The 23,119-nt window shown below is 48.0% G+C and overlaps 1 protein-coding gene across 2 annotated transcripts in view; it reads right to left on the bottom strand.

The window, feature by feature from the left end:
• cdkl5 (cyclin-dependent kinase-like 5) overlaps positions 1–23,119 on the bottom strand; it is a 285,976-nt gene that overhangs the window by 220,246 nt on the left and 42,611 nt on the right. For both annotated transcript variants that reach the window (XM_038802545.1, XM_038802546.1), the window contains exons 2-3: positions 15,919–16,152; positions 2,817–2,851 (exon numbers count right to left, since the gene is read on the bottom strand). In XM_038802545.1, the coding sequence (XP_038658473.1) occupies positions 2,817–2,851; positions 15,919–15,982 (99 nt within the window). In that variant the 5' untranslated portion in view covers positions 15,983–16,152. The remainder of the gene's footprint in view (positions 1–2,816; positions 2,852–15,918; positions 16,153–23,119) is intronic.

Genomic DNA, 23,119 nt, shown 5'->3' with positions numbered 1-23,119 from the left:
AAAGAATTCTAATAAATTGGCCAGGCATGATTTCACCTTCACAAGCCATTCTGACTCTGCTGGACTATATTATGCTTTTCTAAATGCTCTGTTATTACATCCTTCAGAATGAAATTTAAAATTTTCCCAATGACAGATGTTAAGCTAACTGGCCGAGTTACCTGTTTTTTTGTCTCCCTCTCTTCTTGAATAAGTGTTACATTGGCAGTTTCCTAATCCTTTTGCAGAATTTAAGGATTCTTGGAAGATTGCTACCAATGTATCCACCATCTCTGCACCTGCCTTCTTTAATATTCTAGGATTCAACCTATCAGGTCCAGGGGATGTATCGGTCTTCAGCCCCATTAGCTTTCGGAGTACTTCTCTAGTTTTAACTCCTCTGTCATTTCCTGGTTTAGCTCCTTCTTGCTCTTCATTTTTTGCGGTGGGGTGGTGGAAACAAGAAAGTGTGGCAGCACAGATTGGTGTTTGGGGTGGTGAGCTCCATCAGATCACAATGGTGGGGCAGTCTGCACCTCAGGCTGCCAACACATTTATTTCTATTGTTTTTCTTGCCTCCATTTCTAAAGGTCTTTCATGTCCTCCCTACTCAACTATTCAGAAATTCTGTTTCGCATAAATGTCTCAACTTTATTTTGATTTCTCTCCTGTTACCTTGTACTATTATTTCTGCCACCTAACCATATCTGTTTTCTACTGAAGCAATTTGTAAGACATTTAATTTGGTCTTTCATGCATGCTTCTTCGCTTTATTTTAAAAGTAACAAAATAAATATGTTCATCTGCAAAATCTCCCACCTCAGGTCCGCACCTGAAATATTAATACCTTTGCCCTGTTCTTCCACAGTTGCTGCCGAACGCAAATGCTTCTAACATTGTTTCTTGTTGTTTCAGATTTACAGCATGTACAATTATATAACACTGCAAAGTCAAGACTCTTAAAAATGAGGAACAGAAAATGCTTTCAACTATATATTGTTTTGCATAGAAACCTACAAAATATAGAAAGATGAGACATGGCTTTGTGCCCATGGCCATCACTCTACTGAACTGCCAATCTCTGCAGCTCTGCTAAGTGAGAGCCAAGCAAGACAGAAGTTAAAAACCTCTACTTTACCAGGATAATACTGATTGCAGGTAGGATAATTCACAACTAGCAATGACACTCATGATCATAAACAATTCAAACATTTTACAGCCACTAGCAGCATATATCCTCTCGTGATCTAATACCATAATTTATGCGTCTCGTGATCTAATACCATAATTTTCCATATGCATTGAGCTGGTTCAATGTGATTGCAGGATGCAAAGCATGATCATAGCATTAGTACAGTGACAGCAAGGATGGCTCAGCATACAATTCCCATGTTGACCCCCACCCATCCTGTCAATGCTGTTGCACGTTAAGAGTGTATAAAACAGCAGATCTACGTTTTCAAAGTTGGCCTGGAACAGTGCATTGAGTAGGCACAGTTCCAGGATTTGGGCCACAGGTAAATGTGACTTAAAATTAAGAGGGCAAGTCATACTATGCGATTCTCAAATATATTGACTTCTGAAATTATTCATTTTATTTTACTTCAATGTAAAGGAATAATAAATATAGAAGGAACCAAACAGCTGAAATAATATTTCCACCCCGACAACCTGACCCCACTGAAGTTGAAGATGACCCCCATGGTGTTTTTCCCAGGAACTATTTTGACAATGCAGTAAGTTTATTGAAACTAACAGATAAACACAAATTTATTTGCAATTTGTCATTTCTTGGTCATGCAGTTTAGTTCTTAAGTTATTTTCTTCCTTCTATGACCGAAAGTTCTTCATTTCCAGCACTACCCAAAAAAGGAAATTAGACAGATCTTTACTTTCATTTTCCTGAAATTAAATACAATACAGGCAGTCCTTGACGTGATGACATCCAAGTTACAATAAACAGGATATACAACATTTATAATTTACACCCGGTTTCAGCTTTACAACACCAGTTTTGACTTTACAACGCCAACAGCGAACAGTTGGTCCTTACCAACTGTTATGTGCCTTAACCTTCCTTCCGCCTTTCGCAGCTTCATGAAAGGTAAATTGCTTCTCAGATATAGGTTTCGCAAACATTAACATGACAAAATCTCCAGTTTAAAACTAACTGATTCAGCAGAAACTGGTAAGTCGGATGTCAGTTTACAAAACGCTTGAATTTTTAAAAACATTTATCATAACTGGTTTTCTCTTCAAACCTACAAAACATCAAATAAGAGGTGACTCTATATCTCTGTTCATGGTTCCGTGGTGACAGGTTGATGGAAAGGGAACATTACTTTACAGCAAAATTAGGGTTCTGGAACTAATCCCCCATTTATAACATTGTTATTCTGGGAAAATCAGTTCCGACTTACTACATTTCAACATGGCTGCTATGCTATTTCGTTGTTGACAATCTGAAATTTGAATCTTATGATAAACTTTAACTTTAAACAGAACTAGCTCATTCTGTACATTAACCATAATTATATAACCATGATGTGGAAATGCCGGCGTTGGACTGGGGTGATCACAGTAAGAAGTCTTACAACACCAGGTTAAAGTCCAATATGTTTGTTTCAAACACTAGCTTTCGGAGCACTGAGGAAGGAGCAGGGCTCAGAAAGCTAGTGTTTGAAATAATCATGTTGGACTTTAACCTGGTGTTGTAAGACTTCTTACTATAATTATATAACATAATTACATTACTGGATGGATTATACCAATAGAGCAATTGAAATGTGAATTTTAAATTTTAATGATAAGTTTTTTTGCCCAAATAAACTACTAACCTTGTGCCTGCATTTTAGTACCACCCCATAGGCTCCTGTAAAAGAAAAAATATATAAGCCTTAGGTTATTGAAATAAAACATTTTAAGCTTCCATTTTCCCCCCTTTTTGTTTCTTTTCTCCAGAGGCAGTGACTCATTGGCAGGTTCCAAATCCATGGTCACTGACCATGTTCCAGTATATTGCCCACATGGCATTATACATACAGCCGATTAACAGAGTCATACAATCTCAGGCAGCATCAGAAGCAAGCCCAATCTTCTTCTCATCTGATATTCACCCACACCCCTCCCCACACAAACACACACACATGCACGCACGCACGTACACACACGGATTTAGCCAAGGCATTCCTAGTTTTTTTTCAATGGATAAACATGTTTTGAGTGTTTTGGGAGGGAGATCAAAATATTAAAAGAAACCTTCAACTCGGTCAAAGATACCAGTTTCTTCATTGCTTTTTCAATTCTTGCCAAAATACAGAATATAAATTCATAATCAGTTACTGAACATAACTGTACCTTTCCGAAGTAAGGAAAAATAAATGAATTAGACAGCACCACTTGCATTGTTTCCTTGAACTCAGTCAATTCCTGAATTGCACTGACATAATCAAGCAGACCACCAAACAACAATCAAAGAAATAGCCCATGGGAACCCCTAGGAAGGATCAAGGCAATTTAACAGAGAACAAAATTAGAGTAAAATTCCTGACAACATATGGAATTTATGACCTGAAGTAACAATTACATACATACACCTGTCAGCTTTTCATGAAAAACAAGCTTAAATATCATTAAACCTTCCACAACGAACTAAATTCGGGGGCAGACAGTGGGCGCAATCGAACGGGACAAGTTCGAAGTGCCGTAGCAAGTGAGGTTTCCCGCAAGTTCCTCAACGACCATGATGGTGAGCTCCTGATGTGGCAGTCAGTGTGGGCAGCCTGACCAGGAGGACCGCAGTACAGTGCCGGAAAAAGACTAACAACCTCCAATGGGCCACATGAGTAAGCTGACACTTGCCTCCTGCCACCAGTGCCCCGTGACACCGCCCTACATCGAGGGCCCACTTGGTCAACCATCTTCCCCCCCACTCACCCAGATGCCCTGTCTCAGGTGAGTTGCATATATCTGACAAAATGATCCTTCCCTCTCACTGACCACATGTCCTTCCTCCCGCAGGATCTCCACCCAATGGGACCGGGCCATCCGGGGCTGTCCCTCTCCCCACCACCAAGAAACCACCTTGGAGTAGAGCTCCAAGGACACCACTATCGATGGGTCACAACTTCCTCCACAGCGCAGAGACACACACCTCGGGAGGCAACATTAGTGGACAGGCTTCTGGGGCACTATCTGGTGAGCAGCACAGTTGCTGATGCATGTTGGTTAGAAGCAGGGACATCCAAGGGAGTCAGCAGTCGGAGGTCTGTTGGACCGCAGGACGCTGCAGAATCCAGTCAGATGCTGAGACTTTGGACCAGGTTATTCCAAGGCTGATACAGATGCAATGACAAGGCCGTGAGACTCAGGAGGTAATATAGCCAATTGGAAGAGTCCCAAAGGCTAAGGTTGCAGGAGATGACGCTGGCAATGTGTGGCACCGAGGCCAACACTGATAGCATGGTGTCCGCAATGCAAGTCCTGCAGCTTGACATCAGTACCATGAGTGCTGGTGTCCAAGGCATGGCGCAGTCAGTTACAGCCATGGCTGAGGGCTTTGATAGCATGTCCTAGTCGCAGGTGGTCATCGCCCAGGCCATGCACAGCATGTCCCAGGCACAGGTGGATATTGCTCAGGCACTACAGAGCATGTCCCCTAAGGAGCATCGCCGAGGGTGTGAACACCATGGTGCAGACAACAGGGAGGCACCAGAGCTGACCGGGCAGGATGATGCAGAGGCCATTGTGAGAATTTGAATTCTTTTTGCCCTCAGTCTGGTCTCAGTAAATATACCGAGTCGGATTGTAGGTAAAACAATTTACTTTATTTGCACAGCTTGCACGCTGACTCACTCTGCCAAAGTCTTGTCAAATCCCCCAGAGCAAGTGAAGTACAATACAAAGCACTTTGTCTCATATACATTGGTATAGAATGAGGTTTCACACATGACCAAATAAGGTAACTTGGCAATTGTAGGGTTTTCCATAGGTTCTTCTCACATTCCTTAACCTGGCCATATAAGATACTCTTAGCAATTACTGGTCCCAATAAGCTCCTCTCACATTCCTTTTGCCTGAGGCCCCTTTTACCAGTATCTTCTCCAACTGAGCGATTCAGTGATTATCCATCCCCCTCACCATGCCTTCCTGGAATCCCACAGTGAACGCTGTACCTTTCTCCAGCATAAGCCCACAGAGACTGCCGCTCTAGCCCCAATACCTACTGCAGTAAGATTTACTCCTGACTTGGCCGAATTATCCACCATGCTTCAGTGCAATGCCCTTTTGTTCATTTCCTCAATTGAAGCTCACTCCAGCCACCCATCAGTCCCATGATGATCCCCAGAGCCCCACAGGTACCGGAGACAGTGCTGGAGGCCGGCCCAGCAGCCTCCACCGGGGAGACGACAGCAATCTCCATCTCACCCAAATTCCCCTCTCCTGCCAGCAGTGCATCTCAAGGTCAGCGGGCAGAACAGGGTGGCACGACACGTGATGCAGTGGTTAGCACTGCTGCCTCACGGCACCGAGGACCTGCATTCGATCCCAGCCCCAGGTCACTGTTCATGTGAAGTTTGCACATTCTACAAGTGTCTGCATGGGTCTCACTCCCACAACTCAAAGATGTGCAGGGTAGGTGGATTGGCCACGCTAAATTGCCCCCTTAATTGGAAAAAAAAATAATTGGCTACTTTAAATTTTTATTTTTATTTTTTAAAGGTGGCATGGCGATGTCAGTGCCACCGGAAATGCGGCAGGGGCACTCTGGCACCAGGACCCCCAGGGGACGTCCGCTAGGGCATCTACGGCCACAGGGTGTAGAAGGCAGCAGGCTGCCTCCACTTACGATGTGCATCCTAGGGTCAAACCTAGATAGAGCGATAGGGCATGCAAGGAGAAGAAAGTTGAGGATCATTGAGTGGGCACTGGAAGGGGAGAGGGCACCATTGGTGGTTAGGGACAATGAGGGTGTCGGTGTTCACAATGAAAACGTGTTACACACGATAGATACAATGCCTCTGTCATTTCTTCTGGCAGGCCGACCTCACCCCCACTTTCTCCCCATCACCACCCCAAAGCCCTTGCCCCCTGTGCAGTGGACCACGTTGAGAAGCCGCCAATGCGGATCCAGCGCAGAGGATGGGTGCGAATACGCTGGCAGCGGACAGACAGGAATCAGACTTTGGAACACCAGAGCCCATCTCACTGCGAGTTATCATTCTCCTGCCTTGACCCGCTTCAAAATGCCAACCGAGGCCCATTGCCCTGGACTGATGTTGCACATACCCTGGCAGGTGGAACAGGGTGGGGATGTGGGGAGAGGGGTGGAGGGGGGTGGTTTAGGCTGGTCTGGGGCTGGGGTGAAGAGGTGCGATGCCAGGCATATCCCCGTACTTTGAGAAGCGTGCGAGGAGGATGAGGGTCTCCCTGTCCCTCCATGCATGCCGGACCCTTGCCGCCACCATCACCACCTGTCCTCCCTCTCCCGCTCTTGCGCTAGCTCGTCAGCATCCCTTCCTGCTCCAGCTCATCCTCCTCAAACAAAGTCGCACATCCCCCACTATTGTGCCAGGTTGTTAAGGGCACAGCAGACCATTACAAAGCAGGAAACCCTTCGGGGGTGTACTGCAGTGCACCGCCAGAGGGATCCAGGCATCCGAACCGCATTTTGAAAAGTCTGATGCACTGCTCAATGACAGCCCAGGTAGCAGCATGGGCCTCGTTATACCGGGTCTCTGCATTGGTCTCCATACTGACGTCATTAGCCAGGGCCTCAGCGGGTACCCCTTGTCCCCCAAGAGGTGACCAGTCATCCTGAGGTGGCCTCGAAGATGACGGGGATCTCCAACTGACCCAGAATGTAGCTGTCATGAACACTCCCACTCAGGGAAGCGTGCACATGTGCACGATTCAGAGGTGGTGGGCACACAAATTGGACATTGAGGGAGTGGTACCCCTTCCAGTTAGTAGGGGGTTCTCTGTTGCCCCGGTGCGCGCAGGACAACATGTTTGCCATCTATTTCCCCGTTGACCTGGGGCATCCCGGCATTGGAGGAGAATCCTGCTGCCCGGGCATCTTGCTGAGCTTGGTCCAGGTCAAAGTTTATGTAGCTGGCAGCCAGGTAAAACACAGCATCCGTGACTTCATGGATGCACCCGTGGGCTGTGGCTTGGGAGATGCCACAGAAGTCCCCACTCAGGCCCTGGGATGGACCCGAAGGAGAAATGTTCGTGGCTGCGGTGAACATAACCGCCACTGGGAGCATGTGTCCACCTCCTCCACATGGTGCCATATTCCCCAACCATGCCGACGCCCCCCCCCCCCCACCGCCCCCCAACTTATACATCCCGCAACTGCACTGGATGCCATCCACCGAGCCAGTTGTGCTGGGAGACCCCATTCTGCATATCCACCCCCCGCCCCCAGACCTTGGACCCCACTTCTCTGCCGGGGCATTCCACAGCAGCAACCATAGTTTCCCTGTTAAGGATGCGCACGTTTACAGAGGGGGGGGAACCATGCATGGGCACTGAGCCCCCCTCCCGGCCCAGGGGTGGCCCTCGGCGAGTATCGGCCTGGGAGAATTCCGGAAACTGCTGGGAACGAGCCGGTTTGATCGCAAATCGTTTGTCGCCTGGCAAGGTTTATGATTTAACCCGCTCCTGATATTGAACCAGTTCGCACGGATTCTCGTCAGGCGCGTCGCGGCCATTAAATCATGCCCAGTATTTCTTTTTAAGTAACAATTTAGAATAAGCATAGAAGAATCATATTGACTAATTATTGACCATATTGACCACTGTTATGATTCTATAACAGTGCAGAAAGAAACAATGCCATCGGGTCTTATACCAACCCTCTGAAAGAGCACCGTACCTAGACCCCCACCCGCACCCTATCCCTATAACCAGTACCCCCACCTAACCTTTTAGCACTGAAGGGGGGGGTGTCCTGAGATGAGACGCCTTAAAACCGGATAGCTAGGATAACACGAGATTAGTTCTACATAAGTTAGTTTATTGAGGATTGAGACTAATTATAGAAAGTATATCCAGTAATCATTAAACATGTATTTTTAGGACATAGCAGTAGCAAGCATTTAAGCTATTGCTAAAAGCAGTGGTCACAATGCATGATGGGATTTAAGCTAGCTAATTTGCCCGTTTTTAAGACAAACAAGATTAGACAGAAATAGTGTGATCAGCAGTAACACAGTTAGCTCAGTAAGCAGTTATCAGTGGCCCCAACCTCCTGTCATGGACAATCCATGGTGTAAAGAGGAACCAACGTAAACATTCTGCACCCAGACGAACAATGAGGTGGGCAAGAACTGGCTGATATAAGTAACATTGGAATGGCAGCAAAACAAAACAAAACATCACAGGTTGCAGGATGAGGTTCAATCATGAGCTGACCACAGTCATCATGTTGCTTAAAGTAAACTTCATTGATCAATATAAAACTGACAGCTGCAAGGATTGGATCAAGTCCAACTGGGGTGGGCTATTGATTTTTGGAAAATTGTATAATTGGAGCATCTGTACCACTGTAAAGTAGAGTGGTTTTGACATTAATCCAAATCACTCTTCCTCATACATTGACCAAGTTTGGAAATAAAACCACCTTAACCAGAGTTGATGTGTTTGCTGGTCTTTGTGTTCAGTTGAGCTGTAACTAAGAGGGAGGAACCCCATGTAAAAGCCAGCTCAATACTCAGTCCTTGAAAACGCTCCTACAGACACTAAAGGGCAATTTAGCATGGTCAATCCACCGAACCTGACCATCTTTGGTCTATGGGAGGAAAACAGAGCACCTGGCGGAAACCCACGGAACACAGCAAGAATGTGCAACCTCCACACAGAGAATCATTCAAGGTCAGAATCGAACCAGGGTCCCTGGCGCTGAGCCAGCAGTGCTAACCACTGTGCCACCCAACCATTTTGGTTAAAAACAATCACCAATACCAGATCCATTCGCGTATTGCCTTCTCTATATTGGACACAACCAATGTAACTATTCCTCCGGCACCCAAATGTATATGTACCTCCCCAGTTCCCCCCCCCCACACAAACAGATGCCTACATATGTGTTAAAAATAATATTGCCAATAGTACAGAGCTGCTGTTGTATATTTTATTCTGTGTACATAACTGGAAATATACTTTGTTCAAAAACCCAATAAAAAACATTTATAAAAATAAAATCACTAGCGCGGGCAAGAAAAATTTAATGTATATACACAACTGTTTATAAATATGAGAAATGCAAAAAAAAAAAGATTTCCACAAATAAAATCACATCAATTTGTTAACAAACAAATAGAAACTTCCGGTTACGGCTATGCGGAGCTAAGCCGCACGTTCGGCAGCTCCCGCCAGGAACAGACATTTGGGCTCTTTTAAGGGACCCCAGCGGTACTTGCTCGACGGTTCCCGACGTGGGAAGGTGTCTGCAGCGGATCCCCAGTGGTCTATGGTCTGGACCAGGAGTGGGGCCAGCAGAATAGCGGTGGCAGCGCCTAAGAAAAAGCGGGGGAAGAAAATCAAGATGGCGGCCGGCGGAGGCCTCGAGGAATGGAGGCAGTGGGCGCAGGAGCAGCAGGAGACTCTCCAGCGCTGTTTTCGGGAGCTAAAAGTGGAGCTGCTAGACTCGCTGAAGGCTAATATGGACAAGCTGCTGGCGACGCAGACAGCCCAGGGGGTGGAGATCCGGGAGCTCCGACAACAAGCCTCCGAAAGAGAGGATGAGGCCGTGACCCTCGCAGTAAAATGTGGAGATGCATGAGGCGCTCCACAAGAAGTGGCAGAAGCGGTTCGAGGAGATGGAGAACCAGTCGAGGCGGAAAAATTTGCGGATCCTGGGCCTCACGGAGGGGCTGGAGGGGTCAGACCTGGGGGCCTATGTGGTCGTTGTGCTGAACTCGCTGATGGGAGCTGGGTCCTTCCAGGGGCCCCTGAAGCTGGAGGGGGCCCACAGAATACTGGCCAGGAGGCCCAAATCGAATGAGCCGCCACGGACGGTGCTGGTGCGGTTCCACCGGTTCGTTGACCCCAGAGTGGTGCTTAGGTGGGCCAAGAAGGAGCGGAGTAGCAAGTGGGAGAACACGGCAGTGCGGATCTACCAGGACTGGAGTGCGGAGGTGGCTAAGCGGAGGGCCGGGTACAACCGGACGAAGGCGGTGCTCCACAGAAAGAGTGTGAAGTTTGGCATGTTACAGCCGGCGCGTCTCTGGGTCACCTATAAGGACCGGCACTTTTATTTTGAGTCCCCGGAGGAGGCATGGGCCTTTGTGCGGGCCGAGAAGTTGGACCCTAACTGAGGGTCGGGGGTTTGTAAATAACTGTGTTAACTGTTGGTGGGAAGGGTCTCTGTTTTAAGCTGGTTGTGTGCTGTTTCTAGGGCGGGTGGGGCACTGTCTTTTTTGCGTGGGCGGGGTCGGGCAGGGGGAAAGCGCGGGCTTTCTTTTGCTTCCGCGCTGAGGGTGGATGGGGGCGGGGTCGGAGCTGAGAAGCACGGGCTTTTTTCCCACGCGAGAGCGGGAGGGGGAAGAGGAGGGTCTGCTGATGGGTATGGGGGAGGAGAAGTAGCCCCACGTTGGGAGGGGTCGGAGGTGTGGCGGGAGCTGCCGGGGTCAGCAGAAGTTAGCTGGCTCACGGGAGTGCTATGGCGGGAGTACCGTGGCTGGGAGGGGGGGTACCGGGTTGCTGCTGAAATGGCCAGGAAGGAGCTGGAGTATGCAGGGGGGGCTGGGGTGGGGGTTTGCCGTCGTGGGGAATGGGCCCGAGCGGGGGGTGCTGGCCTGGAGCGGGCAGGGGATGGGTTATGGCTAGTCGGCAGGGGAGGGGGCAGGGAGCCCTCTGATCCGGCTGATAACTTGGAATGTGAGGGGGCTGAATGGGCCGGTCAAACGGGCCCGGGTGTTTTCGCACCTGAAGGGGCTGAAGGCGGACGTGGCTATGCTCCAGGAGACGCACCTGAAGGTGGCGGACCAGGTTAGACTGAGGAAGGGCTGGGTAGGCCAGGTGTTTCATTCGGGGCTGGATGCAAAAAATCGGGGGGTGGCGATTCTGGTGGGGAAAAGAGTGTCGTTTCAGGCATCAAAGGTGGTGGCTGACAGTGGAGGGAGGTATGTGATGTTGAGCGGCAAGTTGCAAGGGGAGCGGGTGGTGCTGGTAAATGTCTATGCCCCAAATTGGGACGATGCGGGTTTTATGCGGCGCATGTTGGGCCGTATTCCGGATCTAGAGACGAGGGGGCCTGATACTGGGGGGGGGGGGGGGGACTTTAATACAGTGCTGGATCCCCCATTGGATCGATCCATGTCCAGGACGGGCAGGAGACCCGCGGCGGCTAAGGTGTTGAGGGGGTTTATGGATCAGATGGGAGGGGTGGATCCTTGGAGGTTCCCGAGGCCGAGGGCCAGGGAGTATTCATTTTTCTCCGACGTGCATAAAGCCTATTCCCGGATCGATTTTTTTGTTCTGAGCAGGGGGCTGATTTCGAGGGTGGAGGATGCCGAGTATTCGGCCATAGTCATTTCGGACCATGCCCCGCACTGGGTAGACCTTGAGCTGGGGGAGGAGAGGGACCAGCGCCCGCTCTGGTGCCTGGAGGTGGGGCTGCTGGCGGATGAGAAGGTGGGCGGGCGGGGTTCGGTGGTGTATCAAGAGGTACTTAGAGGCCAATGATAACGGGGAGGTCCGGGTGGGGACGGTTTGGGAGGCATTGAAGGCGGTGATTAGAGGGGAGTTGATTTCCATCCGAGCCCATAGGGAGAGGGGAGAGCAAAGAGAGAGGGAGAGGTTGGTGGGGGAGATGGTGAGGGTGGACAGGAGATACGCGGAAGCTCCGGAGGAGGGACTGCTGAGGGAGCGGCGTAACCTTCAGGCCAAGTTCGACTTGCTGACCACCAGAAAGGCGGAAGCTCAGTGGAGGAAGGCACAGGGAGCGGTATACGAATATGGGGAGAAGGCGAGTAGGATGCTGGCGCATCAGCTTCGTAAGCGAGACGCGGCCAGGGAGGTTGGTGGAGTGACGGATAGGGGAGGAAATATGGTGCGAAGGGGGGTGGACATTAATGGGGTCTTCAGGGACTTTTATGGAGAATTGTACCGGTCCGAGCCCCCGGTTTGGGGGGGGGGGGGGGGGGGGGGGGGGGCTTTGACCCCGACTATGTCACGGGCGCTGATTTCCTTGATCCTTAAATGGGACAAGGACCCGCTGCAGTGTGGATCATATAGGCCGATCTGGTTGTTAAATGTGGATGCCAAGCTGTTGGCGAAGATCTTGGCCACAAGGATAGAGGACTGTGTGCCAGGGTCATTCATGAGGGCCAGACGGGGTTTGTGAAGGGAAGGCAGCTGAACACCAATATACGTAGGCTTCTGAATGTTATAATGATGCCAGTGGTAGAAGGGGAGGAGAGATAGTGGTAGCATTAGACGCGGAGAAGGCCTTTGATAGGGTCGAGTGGGGGTACTTGTGGGAGGTGCTGTAAAGGTTTTGGTTCGGGGAGGGGTTTGTCAGTTGGGTGAGGCTGCTATATGAGGCCCCGATGGCGAGTGTAGCCACGAATAGGAGGAGATCGGAGTACTTTCGGTTGTACCGGGGGACGAGACAGGGGTGTCCACTGCCCCCCTTGCTCTTTGCGTTGGCAATGGAGCCCCTGGCCATGGCGTTGAGGGAGTCGAGGAACTGGAGGGGTCTGGTGCGGGGTGGGGAGGAGCACCGAGTGTCACATATACGCAGATGACTTGTTGCTATATGTGGCGGACCCAGTGGGGGGAATGCCGGAGGTGATGAAGATTCTTAGGGAATTTGGGGGCTTTTCAGGGTACAAGCTCAACCTGGGTAAGAGTGAGCTGTTTGTCGTGCACCCGGGGGATCAAGAGGAGGGGATTGGTAGGCTCCCACTGAAAAGGGCAGGGAGGAGCTTTCGGTACCTGGGAGTCCAGGTGGCTACGAGCTGGGGGGCCCTACACAAACTTAACCTCACTAGGCTGGTGGAGCAAATGGAGGAGGAGTTTAAAAGATGGGACATGTTGCTGCTGTCGCTGGCGCGCGGGGTGCAGTCCGTCAAGATGATGGTGCTCCCGAGGTTTTTGTTCCTGTTCCAGTGCCTCCCCATCCTTATCCCGAAGGCCTTTTTTAGGAGGGTCAACAGGAGTATTACGGGATTTGTATGGGCGCATGGGACTCCGAGGGTGAGAAGGGTGTTTTTGGAGCGGGGCAGGGATAGGGGGGGCTGGCGCTGCCCAACCTCTGTGGGTACTATTGGGCTGCCAACGCAGCGATGGTGCGTAAGTGGGTAATGGACGGGGCAGGGGCAGCATGGAAGAGGATGGAGATGGCATCCTGTGTGGACACGAGCCTGGAGGCGCTGGTAACGGCACCGTTGCCGCTCCCTCCAACGAGGTATACCACAAGCACGGTGGTGGCTGCTACCCTCAAAATCTGGGGGCAATGGAGACGGCATAGGGGGGAGGTGGGGGGCTCGATGGAGTCCCCGATACGGGGGAACCACCGGTTTGTGCCAGGGAGCATCAATGGCGGGTTTCTTGGCTGGCACAGGGTAGGTTATTAGGAGGTTGAGGGACCTGTTCGTGGATGGGAGGTTTGCGAGCCTGGGTGAGTTAGAGGGGAAGCTTGGGCTCCCCCCGGGGAACATGTTTAGGTACATGCAGGTTAGGCCGTTTGCCAGGCGGCAGGTGGAGGGGTTCCCTCTGCTGCCCCCACGTGGGGTACGGGACAGGGTGCTCTCGGGGGTGTGGGTTGGAGGGGGGAGGATTTCGAACGTGTACCACGTCATGCAGGAGGTGGATGAGGCCTCGGTGGAGGAGCTGAAGGGTAAATGGGAAGAGGAGCTGGGTGAGGAGATTGAGGAGGGGACGTGGGAGGATGCCCTGGAAAGAGTGAATTCCTTCTCTTCCTGTGCGAGGCTTAGCCTCATACAATTCAAGGTGCTACATAGGGCCCACATGACCGGGACGAGGATGAGTAGGTTTTTCGGGGGCGAAGACAGGTGTGCTAGGTGCTCGGGGAGCCCAGCGAACCATGCCCATATGTTCTGGGCATGCCCAGCGCTGGGGGAATTTTGGAAGGGGGTAGCAAGGACAGTGTCGAGGGTGGTAGGATCCAGGGTCAAGCCAGGCTGGGGACTCGCAATTTTTGGGGTTGCAGTGGAGCCGGGAGTGCAGGAGGCGAAAGAGGCCGATATTCTGGCCTTTGCGTCCCTAGCAGCCCGGTGGAGGATTTTGCTTCAATGGAAGGATGCGAGGCCCCCAAGCGTGGAGGCCTGGATCAATGACAGGGCGGGGTTCATCAAATCGGCGAGGGTGAAATTTGCCCTGAGGGGATCAGTACAGGGGTTTTTTAGGCGGTGGCAGCCTTTCCTGGACTTCCTGGCAGAACGGTAGGAAAAGAGGCCGGTAGCAGCAGCAACCGGGGGGGGGGGGGACACATGTGTTTATTGAATAATCAGGGTGCTTACCTATTTCTTCTTTTTGTAGTTGCTGGGGGGTGGGGGGGGGGGGGGGGGGGGGGGATTTGGTTTTGGGGGTTATTGTGTTTTTTCTCTTTTTTGTTGTTGTTAATACTGTTTTCTTCTTGTTATTTTCTGTTTTTGATATGTTTTTGAAAATCTCGATAAAAATTATTTTTTTAAAAACCAAACAAATAGAAACAATTTAAAATGTAAATTCAGATTCTGAACACACAATGACTCTGCATTTGTTAGGCCAGAGCATCTCACTGCGTGTTCTATTTGTTACAGTTCTTCCCTCATCCTTCACCTTGGAAAAACTTTGCATTATTCTAGCAATTTGCAATGTCATAGAGAGGCCAAAGGGGTATCTAGAACCTTAGTGGATGATGGGACCAGCAGTCTATCTGCTTAACCATTGAAATTTTAGGGTTGAGGAAAAAGAAGCAAAGAGAATCACAGAACTTTTACAGTGCTGAAGGAGGTCATTCGGCGAACTGTGGTTGCACGAACTCTCAGAATGAGCAATTCACTAAAGTGCCATTCTCTCACGTTCTCTCCATAATCCTACACATTCTTTTTAAATAATAGTCCAATTGCCTTTGGAATGCCTTGATTGAACCTGCCTCCGCCACACTATTAGACAGCATTCCACTCACTGCATGAAGCTTTATCACACATTGCTTGTTTCTTTTGCAAATTACTTTAAATCTGTGCCTTGTAATTTTTGTTCTTTTCATGAGTGGGAAACATTTCTCCCTATCTACTCCATCCAGAACTCTCATGATTTTGAATACTTCATGAATCTTCTCTCAGCCTTCTCTTCTTCAAGGAAAACTGACCTAACTTATCTTCCTAACTTAAGTATCTCATCCCTGGAACTAGTCTTGTGAATATTTTCTACACATCCTTCCTAAAGTGCAGCATTCAGAACCAGACACAATACTCCAGCGGAGGCCAAATTGGATGAGGGTTAAAAAGACAAACAAAAATTATTTTTTTTAAAATAAGCAAAATTTGAAAAACTCAGAACAATTTGCTATCTGCGCAATGAGATTATATTTTCCACTGTTCCCTTTTTGAGCCGATGAGGTTGAGTGCCAACGCACGAGTATAAATCTCATCCTTAAATACTCGCCCTAATTTTCTTTAATTAGTTTAATTTGTTTTAAAAATGCAAATGCAACAACATCATGAAGCTCATGGAGAGGTGGATAACAAACTCCAGATTTTATACGGCAGTGCAAATCATGCATCAATTTGTGGCGATTTGCAACTAATGTTATCTCTTCCGTGATACAAAAAGATTTTTAAAAAATATATGAATAACAATGTAGACATTTGCTATTATGTTTTCAGCAAATTTGTTTTTATTTTTTAAGGAAAATGTGTCCATCTGGAGCATGTTATGTCAATATGCACACTTGGTGACATCAGTCAAGACTCTTGATCTTACCTTCACCTACAATTCCAAGGACTTCAAATTTATTCATCACATCACCAATGTCAGGAATCTTCATGAAGACAAATTTCTCTGACAACTATGATCCCAAATCACATCATAGTCATGGATATTAAACGGTAACTTGCTGCAGGCAGGTATTGTACAATGTCCATTAAGCCACGAGTTCCAACAAACCAAATGAACATTCTTCATAGTTGTCATAATCTAGTCACAATGCCGTCCCATCTGCAAGAAATAATGTTTGTAATTACCAATTATGAAATTAGTCCTCAGGTACAAAATCCCATTATCTCAGAAGAGAGATAAGTTTGTGTTTACTAATCTTGTTCCAGAGACAAGATAATTCCAAATTGCATTAAACGTAACATGAAACAATGAGGAATAAGATGTATGGCATCTGGCATGCATGCCAAAATTATCACATTACTTGGAGATCCTGCAGCTTGGACAAAAGCTGGGTTTCCTGTGCATGATGGTCACAGTCTTTATAATATGTACTAAATGGAGAACAGTGAATTTACATAATCCTTCACCCAAAGGAACTGGATATTCCTCAAAGTCCAACACCATTGAACAGTTTTCGCATTGTATCAATAATAATAATAATAACAGCATGCTCCAGCATGTTTTGGGAGGGTAAAATGGACATGTGGGATGGAAAGAGGCATGGAACCAGCATTTTGTAAATGCTGGTCGACAAACTTAAAATTCTTCTGAATAGTCCCCAAAGAGTCACATTAAATCTGATATCATCTGAATTTTCATTACTGTCAGAAAATACAGTGGCATCCATCTAGGAGCTTCTACTTACTGAGTTTGGATTGACTGCAAGTACATGTGGATAATTTGGCATGGGGAATGTCTCAATGTGTCAAAAGTAACCAGTGAAAACTTGGCATATTTAATTTTTATCATTCATTAAACCATAAAGATCGTCACGTTAATATTTAATAGGTATCTGATCAAATCCCTTCTCTTAATACTTGTCCATCCTCTAGTCACTAGAGCCTCGAGATCCTTCACCAATGAAGTTTCAGTCAAATTGAATCCATGACACTTCCGCAACAGCCTATCACGGGATTTCAAAGGGAAACCAGAAGGGCAGAGAGCATACTCCAGAAGGAAACGCAGAATCTATTCATTTGCAATTTTGCTACTTTTGTTCATTATTAACCGGACTCTCACCAAACACAAGAGGAAGAAGCTGATAGCAAGATATTCCAAGCATACATCTAAAGCATAGAAATTTGACTATCCAACATCATTACCTCATCTCTAAAGTACATGTTTTACTATATATGTACTCTTTCAAAATGCAACATATAGTCCAAAAGTACTTTCTAAATAAACATTATCAAAATTTATTATAAAATGCAGCATTTATCCAAATTCACTATTCTATTTGCAGAACCTATTCTTTGTCAAAGCAATTTTAAGTACTTTCAACTTTGATTTACTGTGTGTGGACACTTCCATTTAATTGGTTATCTACCTGCATCGCTGCAGTTGCACGCCAAGGCATGTCCTTGATTTGGTGCCAGATATAAATTTTCATAAGGGAAAATTCCTGCCACAGAGATCGTTGGATCTTTTTGAGCAACATTCTTTTGAGGTCAATTGCAAGAATCCTGCTTCGCTGCTGCCTGCAAAATCTAGGCCATTAACAGTTTATTTTCCTTTCTTTGCCATTATATTCACTTAAGGTTTCATGTCATTGCATAGTTCCCATGTCACAAAGACAACGTCACTGAAAGCAACCTTCTCATTCCCTCTACTGGAACATTAGAGAAAGTCTTGTCCCCTATTTCTGTTGTACCTTTTTGGCAAGTACAAAATCCTTCACTATGGCACAGCCAACATCAGAGACTCTTGCTGCAGGGAAATAAGGATGTGTGTACTTATAAAACAAAGTGTCTACATATTGAGGCACATGAAACTTCTATTTCAGCAGAGAACAGGAAATTTGCCTCCAGATTCCTGTCCAGTACTTTTCGTTCGATAATTTTGGGAATACTTTATAAAAACGTACAATTTTGATAAATACAGTTCTTTGCATTTTCTCAAATTTAGGCATCTGATGGGGTTCTGTATTTCAGCCAAGATACCACAGCATATAATCAGCAGCCTGAACATTTTTTACATCTGCTTACACAAAAGCAGCCCCATCAGTGTTGACATCTTCCATGTGGTTCACAACTTCCCACTTACTTTAGTAGGATGGCAGTTTGCACTGGCCATCATTTCTTGATCATATGACTTGGTTAATGTAGTATCACAAAATTTGTACAAGCAATTGGCAGAAGCCAAAGTATCCAGTATTTGAAAAATTACAGCTGGAAGGTTTGCTCTCTATCCGCAGACATTAGGAAAAAAAACACAAGTAGCGATTATACAATGGACAGGTGCTCTCCACATTATACATGTACTCTGCTGACAAATCACATTCATTAGGATTTAAATTTGATTTTATAGATACAGAACATTATTTGGCTTTTCAACTTCCTCTCACCATTCAAATATTGAGATACAAATCAATTTTAATGGGAATTCTCAACATGAAAATTGAAGTTCAAACACCCAATTCATAAAATATTTTAAAGCTAGGTATCAAACAGTTTTTTTCCCATCATCTTGTACTTAACCTTTTATCTAGACTGTAAGCAAATATCCAGAGAAACTTTTTTTTTTTTAAATGTTTTTGTTCTCCATTTTCACATTTTCCTTCAAAGTTTACACCCCACCAACAAGCAGTAAACGGTAACAAAGATACAAAGTCAGTACCCTTAACATCAGCAATGATCCCAACCAACGGTCCACCTGTCAATAGATGCATCAAATAAAAAAAATCCTCCCACGGTGGAAAAAAAACAAAGGCGAAAAAGAGAAAGGAGTCCGGTATCACCCATGGTCACCATTAACCTATAGAGTCCCCCCACCCCCGACACTCAATGCCATCCAACCTCCAAAAGAGTACCGGAAATGACACCCAAGAGTTGTAAACCGCCCCCCCCCCCCGCCCCTTCCCCAACTCCTCCCCTCCACTTCCTCTTGAAAAAATCCTCCCCCCCCCAACCTCGGTTCCTTCCCCCCAACTTTCCACCCTGGCTAGACCCCTCGGACCCTGTTCTGCCAGGCTCCAATGGCTACAGCCCCTCCCCCCACGTCACCCCCGTTCACTGGCCGGCTTAAACCATCCAGCGTGGAGGCCCCCGCCCGGGTCTCTTTCCCCTTTGCCCGGCCCCAGGAAAAACCCATAAGTCCTTTTAGCACACAAACCCCGCATATACACCCACACCCCAAAGAACCCTCATTACGACTGAAAGTCCCATTTCTTCCCTTGTCCAAATATATGCAACGTTGGCTCCTATAGCCCATACACCAGCACGCAGTGAAACAAAAAAAGAGAAAAAATACAGTCATGAGGCTACATCGGTACATGACCATTTCTCAATTCTGCCACAGTCCTTCTGCCTTCGCAAACTCCTCCGCTGCTTCCACCGTCCCAAAATAAAAGTACTTGAACTTGTAGGTCACCCTCAGCTTCGCTGGATATACAATGGCGCACTGCACCTTGCTAATGTACAGTGCCCTCTTCACCCGGTTGAAAGCAGCCCGCCTCCTCGCCAGCTCCACCGTAAAGTCCTGGTATACGCGTATACCAGCTCCAGCCCATTGCACCACCCGCTTCTGCTTTGCCCAGCACAGGACCTTCTCATTTACACTGTACCTACGGAAGCACAGAGTCACTACCCTTGGCGGCTCACTCGCCTTTGGTACAGGCCTCCACAACCGATGAGCCCGATCCAGCTCATATCGGGAGGGATCCTCTCCCTCCCCCAATAGTTTCGCCAACATTGTGGCAAAACACTCAGTCGGCCTTGGTCCTTCCACTCCTTCGGGAAGACCCACAATCCTCAAATTCTGTTGCCTGGATCTGTTTTCCAGGTCTTCCATTTTGCCTCGCAGATCCTTGTTGATCTCTATTACCTTCCGCATCTCCTTCCCCATCGAGGTAAGTTGATCAATGTGCTGCAGTAATGTCTCTTCCACTTTCGCCACTCCGCCACTGTGCTCGCCACCGCCGCCCTCACCGGGGTAATCACCTCCTCCACCAGCACTTTCAAAACCGCCCCATCCCCATTGCCTCCATGTATTATGTAAACTGCCTTCCAACTTCCACGGCCATCACCTTAGCTATTTCTTCAGCCGTAAGCAATGCGGCCTCCTGGTGCTCCAGCCTCCATTTTCTTTACTGACCCCACGGTGACCTTTCCACTCCCCGACGGACTTTCAGCCACTTTTTTTCACGACCGTTTTTTTGCTCATCTTCAACATCCCCCCACCCCGTGCTGTCTCCCGACTTTTGCTGCCTCCGTTGCCCTTAGGACCGGGCGTTACCCCCCGACAATGCCGTTCCCGAACGGGAGCCCTCCAACACGTGGTTGCCTCCCACCCGCCGTCACCGGAATACAGCATATTCGGAGAAACTTGATTTCTTTCTGTAGCCATGCTGGCCACGCAAAATGGACACTGAGCCAAACTAAAATGGAAGACTGCTGGGAAACAGACAGTTTAGCCAGAACAGCAGTCTGCAAAGAGCAGTTTGCATTCTGCAGCAGCAGAAACCAGTTTGGGCTCAGGTGAAAAGACCTTAGCTAGGTGCAAATGGCAAAACGCTTTGCATGCTAATGAGGCCATCAGACTTGAACACCCACACAATAGATACATTTGGTTCTGAATGGACACATTCTAATCAAGACCCAGACATCGAGGCACCAGAAACCTCCAAACAAAAGGACATAAGAAACGCCCCCTCCATCACGGAGACCCCCTCGCATTGGGGAATTAATCCAGTATCGATAAGAAATTGATCCAATAGGTAGAGCCCGCCCGAGAAGAGGGAAGGACAATGGAACCCCTATAAAAGATAGGGACCTCGTGTTGTCCGGTCTGTTAAACCCGTGCTCCGGCTCTGACTGACATCTTGCATCCTGACTCCAGCCGTTGAGCACCAGCCGCCGAAACCGTAAGTTCAACGCTCGCTACGCGATCCAAGCCCACTAGACTCCCAAGTACCAGAACGCTTGCTGAAGGCTGCAGACAAAACCAGGACGAAGGCCTCGTTCTCTGACCTTGCCTGTTCCTGTTAGATAAGTATTCTGTTTGCTTAAGTTTAGTTATAGCTTAGTCTCTTAGTGTGTGCATGAGTATTTATTATAACTGTATAATAAATATTGATCGTTTGAACTTTACTAATCGGTGTATCGTCTTTATTACTTTGAACTTGACCTTGGAATACTTGTGACGTTGCCTATACGGCAACTGGCGACTCCAGAGCTAAATAATTACATAGAACAGAGCCTAGCAGTGTTAAGCACACGTCGAACTCGGAGGCGTGTTAATACACTCCAATAAACGCGTTTTACGCCCATAGTAAAACGTGCAACATTTAGTGGCGACATCCGCCGGGACACTGTTGTAAGTGGAAACACCACAGTGTCCAGGACCCTGAAATTTGAATTAGAACTCCAAATTGCAGAGAAAGAAAGAGATCACAAGTATTCAAGGTGTTCAAAATAATAAGCGAAATTCGGAAGTGTGTTTTAGTGCATGCGTACTAACAGGGCTGTAAGGTAAAACTGAAAGCTTTTTGTTGCGACAAACTTTCGGTAGTTTTGTGATCGGAAAATAGCGTAAGCCGTACCCTTTTCACGAAACACCACCCCAGCAACCCCCTGTTCCAAATTATAAAAAGAGAGTCAGAGGAAATGGCCATGCAGGCAATGGAACGTCTGATGGACCCAGAAAGGTTTGTGGTCGCAGCGACCAGCAGCAGTAGCAGGGTAGGCCAGTGTCCCACGTGGGAGCTGGAACTCCGCAAATATCTGCAGGGAAAGGGATGGCCCCTTTGGAAAGAGTTTTGTGCAAATGAGGAGACAGGTCCCGGGAGTATAGGTCATACTTGGTGGGAGAACCTCTCTCAAATACACAAAAAGAGTTTAGGTAAAGCACGCAAGCCGATGGCGATTGTGTCCTGCTTGGCACAGTTGCGAGGCGCAGAGGAGGTCATCAGGACGCTCCGGGCAGATTTAGAGGAAAGGAACCGAATGAGTAAGGTCGATGTCAGGGACATCGAGAAAGAAAACCTGGAATTAAAAGGGAAGTTGGCAGAGAAGGGTAGAGAGGTGGATGATGCCAAGAGGGCTCACCAGTCTTGTCTAGCTCATCTGAACAGTTCCCAGACCCAGTATGAGAAAGCCTATCAGGACGTGCAACGTGCCGTTCTGATAAGACAGGAATCGGAAAAGCAGGTGGAGGCATTGCAGAGGCAATGTTCCGATCTCAAAGCAGCTTTGAGAGCACTCCACGCTGCAACGACCGAACAAAGACAAAGCACAGTTGACCACGCGAAATGCAGGAAACAGATTGCGGAATTGCAATCTCTGCTTTCGGTGCAGAATGGCTTCCAAAGCACCTTTGGAGCTCAGTTAGATGGGGAAAACGCCCCAGATTGGCAGGAATTAAGCGAGACAGCGCAGCGTTATGTTCAGGGAACATGTGCGCCCGCAGCTCAGCAGAAACGACAGGCACCCCAACCCCCCACAGCTCAGACCATAACCGCACCCATGAATCCCATAACCACACAGAGGAAAGCCGAATCAGAAGGCGCCCCAGACATAACTTACACCACCCCTTTAACAGTAACCCAGCTAAGGGACGCTTGTGAAAAGATCACTCCGTTCCTCCCCACCGCAGACCCCCACCAGTTCTTTGCTAAAGTAAAACAGCAGGCTACCATGTACGGCCTGGATGAGAGAGAGCAGGTTAAGCTCACCGTGCTGAGCTTAGACCAGAGTGTAGTGGCAGCCCTCCCCGACCCACAAAACGTGGCAGGAGGCAGCCTAGAGGAGATGCACACTGCCATTTTAGATGCCATCGGGTACAATAGAGGTGACCCCGTAGAAGGATTGAATAAGTGCAGGCAGAAGAGATCCGAACACCCCACAGCATTCGCAGGAAGGCTGTGGATTCATTTCAGCGCAGTTTTCGGACAGCTAGATAGAGCGCATTTAACCCGCGAAAACATGGTTAAGTGGACGCGCACAATTATCTCACACGCAACAGAAGCAGGACAGAGCGCTTGCAATAGTTACGACCCCTCAGAAGAGGCCCATAACGAAAAATGGGTCCT

This window comes from Scyliorhinus canicula, chromosome 7 (assembly GCF_902713615.1).
Source record: "Scyliorhinus canicula chromosome 7, sScyCan1.1, whole genome shotgun sequence".
Classification (NCBI taxonomy): domain Eukaryota; kingdom Metazoa; phylum Chordata; class Chondrichthyes; order Carcharhiniformes; family Scyliorhinidae; genus Scyliorhinus; species Scyliorhinus canicula.
Note: the sequence above shows the minus strand (reverse complement) of the source record. Positions and strands in the feature narration are given on the sequence as shown.